The sequence below is a fragment of the Pelodiscus sinensis genome, chromosome 3 (assembly GCF_049634645.1).
Source record: "Pelodiscus sinensis isolate JC-2024 chromosome 3, ASM4963464v1, whole genome shotgun sequence".
NCBI classification, from domain to species: domain Eukaryota; kingdom Metazoa; phylum Chordata; order Testudines; family Trionychidae; genus Pelodiscus; species Pelodiscus sinensis.
This window is the reverse complement of record NC_134713.1, coordinates 141,726,957-141,741,598: the sequence shown is the minus strand read 5'-3', so window position 1 is coordinate 141,741,598 and position 14,642 is coordinate 141,726,957. Positions and strand designations below refer to the sequence as shown.

Here is a 14,642-nt window from a genome sequence, read left to right as displayed (position 1 = left end):
CTGACATTTTTCCTGTCTTATTACAAGCTAGAGGTAGCTCTAAGCCAGCATAGTGTCAACTTTAGCTCCACTGCACAGAAAAAGGAAAACAGTATGACAGCCCCAACGAAGGAAATGAAGGGCTGAAATTAAGTGAAACTGTTCCATATCTAGTGTGACCTTTTCATTACCAAACTACAGAGAACCTTACCTTAATAAACAGATTTTTAGATTGTGTTTAGGGGAAAAAAGCCTCCTTGAGAGGTTCTGCACCCTTCCCACCAAGATTAACTTTGGCTAGCTACCTACAGTACTAAGAAACCCAATTAATCATTTCCAGAGCATGCTATGGTAGTGCTTGCCAAGTAACTAATGTTAGGACATCCTAAACAAAGGTTGGAAAGGGGGATCAAACAGAACTATGTAAGACCTAGACACAGCTTTTTACTGGTTTAACTGTATCTGTTTCCAAACAGACTTATTAAATCGGTGCAACTCTTAATGCAGCCAGAGTTATACTATTATCAAAGTGCTTAAATCTCTATGGCCTATTTCAGTAAATTGACTAAGTTTCTAGACCAGTGTAGGTAAATCACTATAAAAACTGTGTGTTGACCACTCTCAAGATGTCAGAGAGAAAACTGCAGCTTCAGTAACACATATGAAAAATATTTTAAAACTTTATTTCCCAAAGTTGTAATTGCAGTTCATAAAGAAAATGTAGTGCTTCATGGACCCAAAACATAAATGAAAAAATTAGTTACACAGCTTTTGTTCTGGGTGTCCTAATGAATTCAGTCTGTAACTCTGTCATAATTCTCTTAAGTCAGTTCTTTATCAGCAAACTGGCCAAACCCAGAACAATCCCTCCAATGGCCAGGTAGCTGTTCAGACTTTGATGTGGCAACCGATGGAAAGCTGTAGAATGTGGCTCTGTATACAAGATGCTCTAGAAATTACATGTCATTCTCACAGGAAAAGCAATCAAAGTTTTTAAAAAAAGCAAGAGATCATATTTAAATATTGTCACAAACTGAACTCCTGCAAAACCTAACCGTAGGAACTTCCTAGACCATTCACTGAATATTTAGAAGTTAAAAAGTCTCCCCTTAAAGAGAAAAACAAACAAAAAACAAAACCAAAAAAACACCCTTCCCTTCACACAGAGTATGAATTATATCATAAAAGATGTGTGGTTCTCTTTCCTTGTTATAACCTGATGAACAGACTTGTTAATTAGCTGAACGACTTGCTGGCATTTTGTTAAATCTGTTTATCCTGCCAACTCAACAACCCTGGCAAATGCCTGGATAGGGGACTGATTTAGAAGGCATGAAAAGAGAGGGCAGACACACTGCGGCCTGAGCAGCTCCTGAAAGAAAATACCTCTGAGCACACCAGTCTTTCCACACTTTGATAGGGATTAGCTTAATGATCCCAGACATTGATTCCTGGTGAATTACTTCAGTTCTGTTCAGTACAGCATGCAGCTGTACATCATCATACAGTACTGAAAAAGATCAATCTTCTCCCACACGGCTGTAATGAGAGAGGTGTATGCTTTATAGAACGAGCTACAAAATATGTAAGTAATGCGCAGAAAAAGACACCTTTAAATTAAAATAATAATAAAAAAAAAGATTTGAAGTTTGGGTATTCTTCATTAGTGGGAAAGAACCTTCTACTATGAGGCCATTATCCATCAGAAAAGCTCCATCTGTTGTATAATTATCCCTGATAAATGACATTAGTCTGAGCTTCATTAGAGAGGGGGGAGAGGGGAGCAGAAGAGATAGCTAGCTGGAACTGTAAATAAATCTCACCACTGTTTTTCATTTAAAAAGCCATCCCAGCAGGAAGGTGTAAAGCATTTTTAATAGGAAATATTTTCAAATGCTCTATGGGCTGTATTGCCTAATATCGGTCACCTTGGAGCATCCATAGATGAGTGCATTGCAATTAGTGATGGAACAATTTTTATTCCTTTCATTCCCTCCCCTCTCCACACCCACACACATTCCTTGTAATGCAACTCAAAACTCAATGAAAACATTTTCACAAAACCTGGCCCAGCAGCATAGAAGAGGTGCCCTGTATCACCAAATGGTAGATCTTGGGTTATGAGTAAGCAGGGGATTGAAGGCCCCAGACCTGTGAAGGCCCAATAGGCTGTTGAATTCTCTAGGAAAGGTGCAGTAAGAACTGCTTTTGCAGCACCCCACAGGTTTTTCCAGGGAGAGGCGCTGGACGGAGGGAAGTGATGGGATGGTGGCCGCCAGCAACTGTGTGTGTGAAGGAGAGACAACAACAGTCACATTGCAAATTAACTCTTATTACAGCAACTGATAACAGAGTGCCTTGGAGTTTAATTAATAAAAGGTGCCCAATACTGCCTGCCATCGCGCTGGCAAGGCATACAAATATTGCACTCCTAGCATAATACAATCTAATATTAATTAAAAATGTATGTTACAATTATTATAAATGAACTGTCTTAATCACATCCTTGTATGTTGTTGGTCCCAGGATATGAGAGACACAAGGTGAGTGAGGTAATATCTTTTACTGGACCAATCCACACAGAAACCTACAGCCTTGTTCAAACCACTCAGACTAAAAATGAAACCCAAGAAAGGCCATGTATCAAAGCTCCTTCAGTCCTGGCACTTTGAGGCAACTACTATAAATAAGAACTCAAAGTATTTAAAAACACTGGCATCTCCAGAAGCTCCCCTGCTAAAAAAAGATGTGGATATAAATATGTTCTCCTTGGAATGTATTTGTGTATCTCCCAGTCATTAAATACAAGAGTATTAAAAGCAAGAGATTCTTTCCATAGCCCGCCATTCAGAAAGTTAGACTTTAGTCTGAAGAAAATGAAACTATGAATCAAGAATTATTGACAAGGGTAACATGTTGTAAATTTTTAACTCGATATATTATACACAGAATTAACCTGTATATAAATTTAGAATAAATTTTCTTGAAAGTAAGGCGGCAGACATTAGTCCAGAGTTTGAGCATGCCAAATCTGAGCACTTTACCTCTGCATTTACACACAATTCTGAACCATAAGATTTCTGTACACAGAGAAATATGAACAAGGAAATGGAGTCTAAGATCACCCCACAGTATGTTCTGTGAGAGATTTATCACCAGTCCAATTAACCCTACATTATAGGTAATACTGTGGATAACCATTTTAAAAAGTTTTAAAAATAATGATATATGGATAAAATAAATCAGATTCTGGTTTCCACTCTATACAATAGTTTACCTGTAGTAATACAGGGGAAGAATTTCATAGCACGGATCAAATTCCCTTAGAGTCAATCAAGATCAGCATTACTTAAGTTCAAATAGCTTGTAGATCAGTATAAAAATATTTTCTAAAATCATGGTGGCCCCTATTTTGTTTGTTAATTTTTTTATTAACCCTAACTGTTTGAGTTTCATGATTATGTTCCAACCCTCTTCCTCCCCGAAAGAGAGAGGGCAAATCTTTCTAGTGAGAGTTAGTTACAAATGGCACTGAGAAGAGAATAGATATTTAGGTTTCCTCTGTTTTTCCCTTCTCAGGGCTCACACACTTACATTCCTCTTTACTCAGTGAAGTTACATTCAATTCTGTCGAAAGTTGCTGGTTGGAGTTAACAGTCTGCGTAGTTAAAGAGGTATTGCTGTTGTCACTGTTTATTTCTCCAGAGAACAAGTCTGATTGGCTGTTGCTTGTGCTAGGGGTGGAGTCATCATCTGGCTGCTTCTTTTGGAAATCTATCAAAAACAAGATCGAGAAAGTGGAATGAAGTATGAAGGCTACTCATTTAATTTTATGCTTGAAGCAGCAGAATAGAGAAAAACGAAAAAACAGTCCAGAATGCAACAAGTACATGGGCAGGATTAACATCACGCCAACTGATTCTGTGCATATGCTGTGGAATGAAATGCTGATGTAGCCTTAAGTTTTTTATTTATCCCCAGATGTGAAACTTCACTTTAGAATTTCCTTGTTATTAACATGTATTAACAGAAAGCTTAGCACTATACAAAGACACAGTCCTTGCTCTAAGGATCTTGGTCTAATAGAGCATCCAAAGTTTGTTTGAGTGTTTGACAGTCAAACACTTTACATGTTGTTATATAAATGTTTAAAACGAAGTGCAGAGAAAAGAGGTACATACATCTGAGGAGATAAGAAATGGAAGAGGCTCCTTGGGTTATCCCATCCAACTATAAAAATATTTACATAATAGATTTGTGCAAAATGTTTCTAATTGTCGTGTCCTGTAAAGTTCCAGGATAGCAATGATGGGAGTTTTAGAAACGACAGGGCTTCTGGTTGTCTGCCAGCACTGTAAGCACAGGATGGTGTGACCGTGTCCTGAGAAGACCTACGAAATACGAGACGAGTAAAGTGCCTGTGTGGGATGTCTGGTGCTTTGTCTACACCAGAGCTCCCCACCATTTGGTTCCACTAACGGAGCTGGACTGGTGGCAGCAACTATGGGAAATTTTAGATCTGGTAAGCCAGAGTCAAGAAGCCTAACTGTAGGAAATGGAAGTTGCCCCTATATTACTTTCTGTGAATATTTTAGCTAGCCTGGTATTTAAACACCATTCCTGATGTCTCGGGCTACTTCTACAGTGCAGCACAATGCAGACTACAAGCACAAGACTTTCGACCACACCACAGTGTTGTGCTTTAACTGCCCTTTGCTGACACTGCTAGCAAGAATGAAAAGGTCCCTAGCCTCCGTTAGCATAGTCCTGTTTGAAAGACGATTATGTTAATGTGAGCTGGATACTGTTTGGTTTGTGTCAGCAGCATCTTCAGAGGGCAGTTAAAGAGCAACACTTCAGTGTACTCTGTAGTGCACACCTCCATAGTCCTTAATGTACCTGGACATCACTTAAGTGAGGGAATTTAACTCCTAAAACCTTCAATTTTCCTTTCACACTGCTGCTGTTTCTCAAACACTGAGTAATCCTCCATCCTCTGTACTACTTCTCAGATCTTTGCAATCATCCATAACTGTCCCACTTTACCTTTTGGCCAAGCTTGGCTGGCAAGAAGCAGTTCAAACAAAAAGACAGCTGTTGCAACAGCACAGTTTTGAGACACTGGCAGGGATAGCAGTTGTTGGATGGGTTTTGAAACCCTGGGAATGCCTTGGCCCAATGCAAACTGCTAGCAACCACATTTCACTCAGTTTGCATATGGCCCTTGAACTCCTGGCTGGTTATCAATCTGACCCTTTGCTAGGGAGTGTTGGGCACTCAGTGTACATAAATGCTCCCTACCTGCAAATGCAACGACAGAGCAGAGATTAGATAAACGGTGTTTTGTGACAGAGTTGTAAGGAATGTGCTCCACAAAAGTATTGTATACATCTTAGAAATGGAAGTATCTACAACCCTTGGGCAGTGGAACAAAATATATAATGGTTACACTCCATAGCTACACCATTAGTCAGCAGCAAAACCCATTTAAAAAGTCAGTGTGGAGATCCAACAGAAAATAAAAAATTGATTAACATCCCACAAATCAAAACATTCTCAGCTGATTTATTTTCCCTCTCCAAAGTAGGTAAAATTTACAGGTGAATTTTAAAACTAGTAAATTAACCTGCATAATTAATGTAATGACAGACCCCTAATGACAATATAGCTAACTGGTGCTATACTACCTCTCCCAAAGTTATTTATTTCTTCCTTCAGAATGCACACTCAAGCAAATCACCCCTCCCCTCTAAAAGGCTACTCATTTTAACACCCTACTGATATGTCAACCATACATCCTGGATTTTCTAGGACAGTCCTGATTTAAAATATTCTGTCACACTGTCCCCATAAATCAGGGATTGGCAACCCACGGCACGCAAGCTGCTTTCCTGTGGCATGAAGCGAGGGAGCTCAGCTCCATTCCTCCCTCCCCTCCCCCGGTGCAGCTGGCAGCTTGTGCTGCGGCTCTAGCCTCAGCCATGCAGCTTCAGGCTGGAGCACTAGCTCTGGCTTCCTGCTGGAAGGTGGAGGGGGGGCTGTGAGAAAGGCCCACACGCATCCCTGAGACTGCCCCTCCCCGGGCTGGGCATGCAGCTTCCAGGAGCTAAGTGGTTAACACCCTCCCCCCCCCCAGAGGGTTCTTGCTTGGGAGGGAACAGGCCTGAGCCTGTTCCACAGAGCCAGGGCTGGGGCGGCCAGCATACCTGGCATTCTGGGCTGGTTCTCATGTGGGGTTGGAGAGCCCCTTCCCGCCCAAATGGGCAGGAGCCAGCCTACCCCAGCCCCACGCTCTGCCTGCCCCAGCCCTGGAGCTTCAGCCTTTAGGTAAAGGGCTGGTCTGTGCAGGGAATAAACTCTGCTGCCCTGCCCTCACCTTTCGCCCCAGTGCTGCTGCCCCGGCAGTGAGTGCGCTGGGGGCACAGGGATGTGTTGACAAGGGCGGGGGGAGGGTTGAAGGAAGATGCAGGGGCTGGATGGGAGGAAGCAGGGGTTGCACTGAGGGTCATGGGGCGATGCAGGGGATTAGGTTGGGAGGTCATGGGGCTGAGGGGAGCGAGGCTAGAGCAGAGGGAAGATGTGAGGGGGGATACAATTTTACTTTGCAGAAGCTGCACTTTTCTTTACTCCCCACTTCTTTGCCTCCCTCCCCCAACTAGCTATTTGGCTGCTTTCTCACCCTCTCACCTTTTCTGTGTTACTCCCCCAACCCACCCCCACCCCCAAACTCCCTCTCATACCCCCACCCCACACTGTCTCCTGCTGCTAAACTCCCTTCCAGACCCTGCCCTCGTCACCCGTCCTACATCCCTATCCCACTTGCTAGCAGCAATGTCCCATTCACTCACCACCTTGCCAACACCCCTCACCCCCAGCCTGCTCACTCACTGCCTCCACCGAGACACTGCACACCCAGCCCTCTCACTCACAGCCCTGCTGACACCCTGCACCCCCTGCCTGCTCACAAATCAGAAAAAAATCCTTTGTCAAATCATATATCCTGATTTTTGGTTTGGAAAATATGGTCCTTGTACCTACTGATAAAGCTCTCCTGTCTGAAGCTAGGCACAAAAGGCTGACAACAATTCATTGTTCACCAATGTCATTCTCCAGAAGCTTAGTACTGAAAAACTAGCAGACTGTAGCAGAGTCTACATAACAAGGATACACTTTTAGCCATTGTGGCCCAAAGATGTCCTACATTCACAACTGTATTCTTTATTCATTAGACTCTCTCATAGATTTGGCAAACCAATTATCTCACAAAGAACTCACACTTGATCGGCTTTGTGTGGTAACTGAGCAGGATTTTTTTTTTTTTTTTTAATAAAGTAAAATCAGACAAAAAGAATCGGGGAAAAATATGGAAACTGCTACTCTGAATCAATCGAAAGATATTTTAGTTCTTCCGAATAAACCTTGTTAGCTTTGGAACACAAATTCAACTGAAAAACTTCCAGCAATAGGTTTTATGGGTCCTCAAGATGACAGACTAGGACTATCTAAAACATCTCCAAAATGTACAGAATTCAATGTATAGAATATGCAAGTGGTCTACAATAGAAACTGGGATTTCCACATGTTAAGTAGTTCGGTGCATACAATATTAGTTTAATCTGAATCAAACAGATTTTGCAATTAGCTTTTTTGAAGTAACGAGGTGTCCCATGGCACCTTATGGTAGGTTGACAGATTTACTTGGGCGTAAGTTTTCGTGAGTAAAAACCACTTATATTATGGACTGGAAATCACAGATGTTGGGATTACACACACACACACGCACACACGGATGTTAAATATTGGTTAATTAACTAGTCAGAATTCTTATCGGTTACTCGACTATTCTATGGTTCCCAGGGGGTGGGGCTGGCAGCCAGTGCAATCTGTCCCCACTGCTGAGGAGCCCCATGCCAATCCGCGCTGCTGCCTCTGTATCAGAGGCAGTAGCATGGGGTGCCACATAGGAGCTGGTTCGTGAGGGGAGCCGGTTTAAAAACCAGCTCCCCATGCGGACCAGCTGCCTGTAGCCTTGCAGCAGCGCGGGTTGGCAGCAACCCCTGTGCTCAGTTGGAACTGAGCCAGGCTGCCTGCCTGGCTCTTAATACATTTTAAATGCAGAGTTCCAGCAGAGGTAGGTCTCGGACCTAGCCCAAGCTGGGACTGAGCTGGGCTCCTGGACAGCCTGCTAAAAAAAAATCTAGTGGATGAGGTGTGGGAGGGAAATGCATGTAGTCTATAGCATACATTACACTAGCATAGCAAAAGAATGGAGTTATCAAATTCAGTCAGGGAGGATGTGGCTCACTCCCAGCAGGAGGTGTGAATACCAAGGGAGGGAAAATTTCCTTTGTAGTGAGATAAACATTCTAAGTCCTTATTCAGTCCTAATTTGTTTTTGCAGATACAGACTAACAGAGCAACCCCCCTGAGTCTTTTTTGCAGTGTTTGGTTGATCAAAGAAGCAGAGGCTCCATATGGAGCTCTGAGCTTTTAAATAGATCATACAAGTTTTTGGTCATATGCTCTTCTACAGCAAGTTAATAGTTCCTGGGTTCTGCTAGAACAATGTAAACAAGTTGCTACATGACTTCATTTTCCTGGGGTATCTTTCCTAGATGCCTTAGCATTCAAATGAGTTTTCTTATCTTAAAAAAGTTATAATAAATATCTAACAGCAGAACTCCCTGATGTCATCTACATTTCTTATTCTAGTAATAACAGTGGCATGGTAAAAGTATAGTTTGGAAGACTGAACATGGAGCTGAAAACCTGCTACTCTTTCTATGGACTCATTATGCTACCATATCCAAGTTTCACTTTTTAATTGCTGGTTCCTATAAAATGGTAATAGAGGAGCCCTTAAATTACACCCTTTTCCAAGATTCTGCTCTTTACTAAAAAGAGAGGACAGCACTCAAAAAAATAACTTTTTTAAAGTAGCGACTTTTTTAAAGTGTGTCCATTATGCCTCATTGAAGTGTCTTAGTGTTCTGAAAATGTTAGTTTACTATTTCAGAATCAATCTTTCAAATGTAAGAGTCCCAGACCATTGTTGACATTAAGAACTCACAGTGTCAGAATAAAACTTGCATATTAGCAAACAAAATATATTAGTAAAGCTCTAACAGCACAAGGGCATTACATTACTTAACATGGTTGAACAACTGTAGTTTGGACAGAAATCAAGAGATACAACCAACAACTAATCAATAACAGAACACAGCTTCAGTACATGTAACTACAACTAATTACCGAAAATGGTATTGGTAATAAAAGATAGCTTAAGCTACAATGCAGGAACCATTCTTTCATACACTTTGTATTTTTAATACTGATGCAAGCAATACATATATTTTAAATTTTGAAATATTTCATATTAAATATAGTGTTCCAACTTTTAAATTGTGCAGATACAAATATTACTGACAAACTGAATTAGCCTTGTTGTATGTATATTCTATATATATATATATTTCTTTGAGTAAGAGCTTGAGTTAATTTATGGATCACCTCAATCTCACTCCTACATCCCAAAACCTGGCAGTAATTTCAGAAATATTGAGCACAAGCTGCAAGCAAAACTGTTAGCTGGATCCTGCCAATTCTGAAAGCATTTTTAGTCTTAATTAAAATTTCAGTAAGATTCTCTCCAATGTTACGCTTGCTCAATAGCTTCAACAAGACCATCAGAATAAGAGCTACTGAGAATTAAGTAGTCTGTTACCATTTTAAAAACTTTATTTAAATGAAAATGGTTTGAATACAGAAGACTTTTCTTCACTCCCCATTCATTTTTCAGCATAGAGAAAGCAACAGTGAGTACAGGTGAAATAATGAATGACTAAAAATCCAACTTATTATACTGATAAATTACTTTTCTGTGTCCTATATTGAAATGTTATTTTGTAACTTTCTATAGGTATAATTCCATGAGTTTCAAATAATACTTAGAGGTACACAAGAAAGATACTAAGTCAGAAGTAACCAATTATTCTTTTGGCAGAGTCCAAATTTCTTGATCAAGGTATAGTCAGGGTCCAAACTCAAGAGAAAACCTCACAAATAATGATTATAGTAAGTAAATAAATAGATTTTATGGCCTGCTCAGAAGCACCTGGCACTCCAGATTAGGCCCACAGTCTACCTATTGATTGTTCTGTAGTATGGTCTCTTTCCCTATCAGTAAGATTTTGTGCACTGGCCCTCCTTCCCACGGAATACACTTTAAAGAGTAGAATTCTATTGGCACCAGTTTCAATTTGCACACTTGCTGTCTTTTGTTGGGGGTGAGGAGGAGAGGAAAACAAAACAAAAACTAAAGACTTTCTACCTGAAGGAGTAAAAGGAAATTATCAAAGATAGATGGCTAAAGTAGGGATATCAACGTGTAATCGACTATATGATTAACCAACAAGCCTACACTTATCTGTTATTCTTGTTGACTACATGCATTTCCTCCCCGCCCCTCTTGCTACCTCTGTATCAGTGTGACGGGACAGCCCCGCCCTCGGCGGAGAGCCCCGCACCGGCCGCCCTGTACAGCGGGAGGCGGAGCGCCCCCCGCCGCTGCCCGCGGTGTTCGGCGGCGGCGAGGAACGCGTTGGCCTCCGACGCCCCGGAGGACGTCATCCGGGCGCGCCGGAGCCTAGGCCCCGTTGCCCTGGCAACGGACAGACGCCCCGGCGCGGAGGGCGGGGGCGGCGCAGGACGCCGGGGCCGCGCCCCCGGCGCCAACTTTAAAATGGGACCGCAGCCCCAAGGGGAGGGGGGGCCGCCGACCGCGGGCGGAGGACAGCGCCGTGGAGAGCGGCGCAGAGCAGCTCAGCGCGGCTCCGCACCCCGCCGCACAGCCCCACACCGGACAGGGGAGCAACGCCGAGACAGCGGACTACCCCCAGGCTCGCGGGTACCCCTGACGGCGGCGAACTGGTGAGCTCGGGAGCACGAGGGGAAGGAAGCAGCCCAGGGCAGAGTCAGGGATGACTGGTGGGCTGGCGAGTTAAGGGGTCGAACCCCGTCAGCCGGGTTCGGGTCACTTGGACCAGAACCCTTAGGGCCCTGGGCTGGGGCCCGTGAGAGTGGGCGGGCCCGGGCCCCCCTTCCCCTCCTGCGTTGTTGCGGGGGGGAAACCGAAGACGAAAGCACGGAAAAGACTAGCCGAGGGAGCTCGAGACTCAAGGACCATAGCGAGCCCTCTGGGCAAACGCCGCGGGGCGGCGTGGGGGCGTCACAGATGGTGGAGAATGTGGGCATAGTGGGGATCCTACCCCGGATGTAAGGGGCGATTATAAAAAAAAAAAAAAAAAAAAAAAAAAAAAAAAACACACACCTACTCACGAACCCAGCCCCCCCCCTAGGAGGGGAAAGGGGGTGTGAGAAGGTTTAGGGAGCACTAACAGGGGGGTGTTTTGTGGTGTTTTTCGGAAAAAGGGGAGTGAGAACTGCACCGGGACACGCCATGGATCCGGCGCAATTCATGGAGTGGGTCAAGGAGACCCAAAGGCAAAGCCAACAGCAGCAGTCAGCCTTAATCCAGCAGCTCACCACCCAGCAACAAGAGCAGCAAAAACAACTGATCCGGGAGGTAGCCGAGCAAATGAAGGCGCAACAGGAAGAGTGGATGAGACGATATCCACCGGCAATGGTGACCCCCCTGAGTCCAACGTGCCCCGAAGAGGAGGGGCCAGCCGGAGAGGGGGAGGTGGTACGCCTGCCCATACGGCTAACTAAGATGGGGCCGGCTGACGATCCTGAGGCATACCTCGCCACCTTTGAGAGGGTGGCGACGGTAGCCCGGTGGCCAGAATCCCACTGGGCTACAATACTGGCCCCATACCTAACGGGCCCGGCTCAGTTAGCATATAGGGGTTTAAGTGACCGCGAGGCCCTACATTACTACCGATTGAAGGAGGCCATACTCGACCAAATGGGGATCACGCCTGAGACGCACCGACAGAAGTTCCGGGGTGAACCCTACAGCGCCGAGGTTCGCCCCCGGGCCATGGCCCAGAAGCTAAGAGAGGCCGCATGGCGCTGGCTGGAGCCCGAGCAACACACGGGGCCCCAGGTGGCAGAACAAGTCGTCCTGGAACAATTCGTCAACATCCTCCCCGCCGGCGGACAGCGATGGGTCCGCAGACACCATCCCTCCACCCTCCAGGAAGCCGTGGAGTTGATGACAGACTATGAGGCCGCCGAACGGGCCGACGGGCGCGACCGCGGGCGGAAAGCCACCCCCTCACCGCGTCTCGACATCGGACGAGGAGTCCAAAGGAGAAGGAGCCCAGAGAGGGACGGGCCGCGGAGATGGGCCGCCGCAGTGAGGCCAGCGCGGGGCGAGGAGGGGCCACGGGAGGCACCGCAACCCCGGCCTGAACCCCCCCGGCGTCAGAGGCCGGGCACCCCACCTCCGGCCCGTGGGACCTGCTTCCGCTGTGGCCAAGAGGGGCACTTCATCCGGGACTGCCCCTATATGGACTGCTCCTACGCCCAGGCCTTGGCGGGGGCCGAACCTGAGGCCAGCGACGGGCAAGGTAGGATATTAAGGACCGTAGGGATAGGGGGTAAGACGGTGGTAGCCCTTGTGGACTCTGGCTGCAGCCAGACGATTATAAGAGCCGATCTACTCCCGGAGGGAGGACCACGGGGCCCGCCGGTCTGGGTGCAGTGCGTACACGGCGATTCCCACCAATACGCTACTGCGTGGGCCCAGATATCGGATGGGGACCGCCAAGAGTGGTGCTACGTGGTGGTCGCCCCTAGGCTAGTGTACCCCGCGCTCCTAGGACGGGATTGGCGGGGCTTCCGCCGGGCCCTGAACGCATGGCGGGAACGAGGGCCTCCCCAGAGAGAGGAGGGTATGATTGGGGACCCCCGCCCCGGCCCACGAGAGGGCGAGGCAGAAGGACCGCGAATACTGGAGCTAGTGGATGGTGACTTTATACAGGAACAGCGGGAAGATCCGTCACTCCGACATGCATGGAGTGCCGCCCGGGAGCCGCAGGACGAGGACGCTCCCCAGGCCGACAGGCCGACCAGCCCCTACTTTGAGGTACGACACGATCGGTTGTACCGGGTGGACGGAGGGCAGGGGGGCGATTCAGGGGTCGAGCAGTTGCTGGTGCCAAAAAGGTACCGACAACGCCTCATGGAGCTAGCCCACGCTAACCCCTGGGCCGGGCACCTGGGGGCAGAAAAGACTGTGCAGCGTATCATTCGGCGGTTCTATTGGCCGGGCATCTTCCGCGAAGTACAGGACTTTTGTGGCTCCTGCCCCGAGTGCCAAAAGGTTAGGCCGAAGGGGGTACCCAAAGCCCCCCTGGTGCCGTTGCCCGTGGTGGGAGTGCCCTTCGCGAGGGTCGCCATGGATATAGTCGGCCCGTTGGATAAATCCAAAACCGGGCACCAGTATATTTTGGTGCTATTAGACTATGCAACACGATATCCGGAGGCCATCCCGCTTAGAAACGTGCACGCCAGCACCCTTGCTGCGGAACTCGTGAAGATTTTTGCCCGAGTGGGGCTGCCGGAGCAGATTCTAACCGACCAAGGGACTAACTTCACCTCGAGACTGATGAACGAGTTGTGTAAGTTGTTGCGGATCGAGCGGCTGAAAACGGCCATCTACCACCCCCAAACAGACGGGTTAGTAGAACGTTTTAATAGAACGCTAAAGGAGATGCTAAGGAAGTTTGTAGGGCAGGAGCCCCGGGATTGGGACGCGTTGTTGCCAGCGCTTCTGTTCGCGATACGGGAGGTGCCCCAATCCTCTACAGGATTTTCCCCGTTTGAACTATTGTTCGGCCGACACCCGCGGGGGATACTAGACATTATTCGTGAGAATTGGGAGGAACAGGGGACCCGAGTGCAGGGGTCGGTACAGTATGTCCTGAACCTCCGGGAAAAGCTGCACAGGCTAGGGGAGTTCGCGAAAGAGAACCTGGAGCAAGCCCAAGCCAAGCAAGCCCGGTACTATAACCAGGGAGCTCAGTTGCGGGTGTTCGACCCGGGCCAACGGGTCCTGGTGCTGTTGCCGACCCCCGGCTCGAAGTTGTTGGCCAAGTGGCAAGGGCCCTTCGAGATCCTGAGGCGTGTAGGGGACGTCGATTATGAGGTTAAAGTGTCAGGGAGGAAGAATGACACACGCATTTACCATATTAATCTCTTGAAAGCCTGGAAGCAACGGGAGGCCTTCTGGATCAACCCAGTGCCCCCCGACCCGGAGTTAGGACCCGGGGACCTCGACGGGGCAACCCCGCCCCAGGCCTTCCCCACAGGAACCGACCTAACCGAGGCCCAGAGGAATGACCTGGAGGAGCTGCTACGGACCTTCGGGGATGTCCTGACGGCCGAGCCGGGGCAAACCACCCTCATCCACCACCACATAGAGACGGAACCCCGGAAGACGGTGTGCGAACGAGTACGGCCCGTGCCCCGGCGGATGTGGGAGACGGTGCGAGGGGAGGTGCAGAAGATGCTCCAGTGGGGAGTCGTGGAGGAATCCTTCAGCGAATGGCGCAGCCCTATAGTGCTCGTCCCGAAGCCCGACGGATCACTACGATTCTGCATCGACTTCCGTAAAGTCAATGCGCAGTCGCGCTTCGATGCCTACCCCATGCCACGGGTCGATGAACTGCTAGACCGGCTCGGAGGCGCCCGGTACC

The 14,642-nt window shown here is 47.2% G+C and overlaps 1 protein-coding gene across 4 annotated transcripts in view; it reads right to left on the bottom strand.

Moving 5' to 3' along the window:
• Positions 1-14,642, bottom strand: part of ZFAND3 (zinc finger AN1-type containing 3) — a 281,926-nt gene that overhangs the window by 78,060 nt on the left and 189,224 nt on the right. For all 4 annotated transcript variants that reach the window (XM_025186351.2, XM_025186352.2, XM_006126534.4 and 1 more), the window contains one exon: positions 3,574-3,753. In XM_025186351.2, the coding sequence (XP_025042136.1) occupies positions 3,574-3,753 (180 nt within the window). The remainder of the gene's footprint in view (positions 1-3,573; positions 3,754-14,642) is intronic.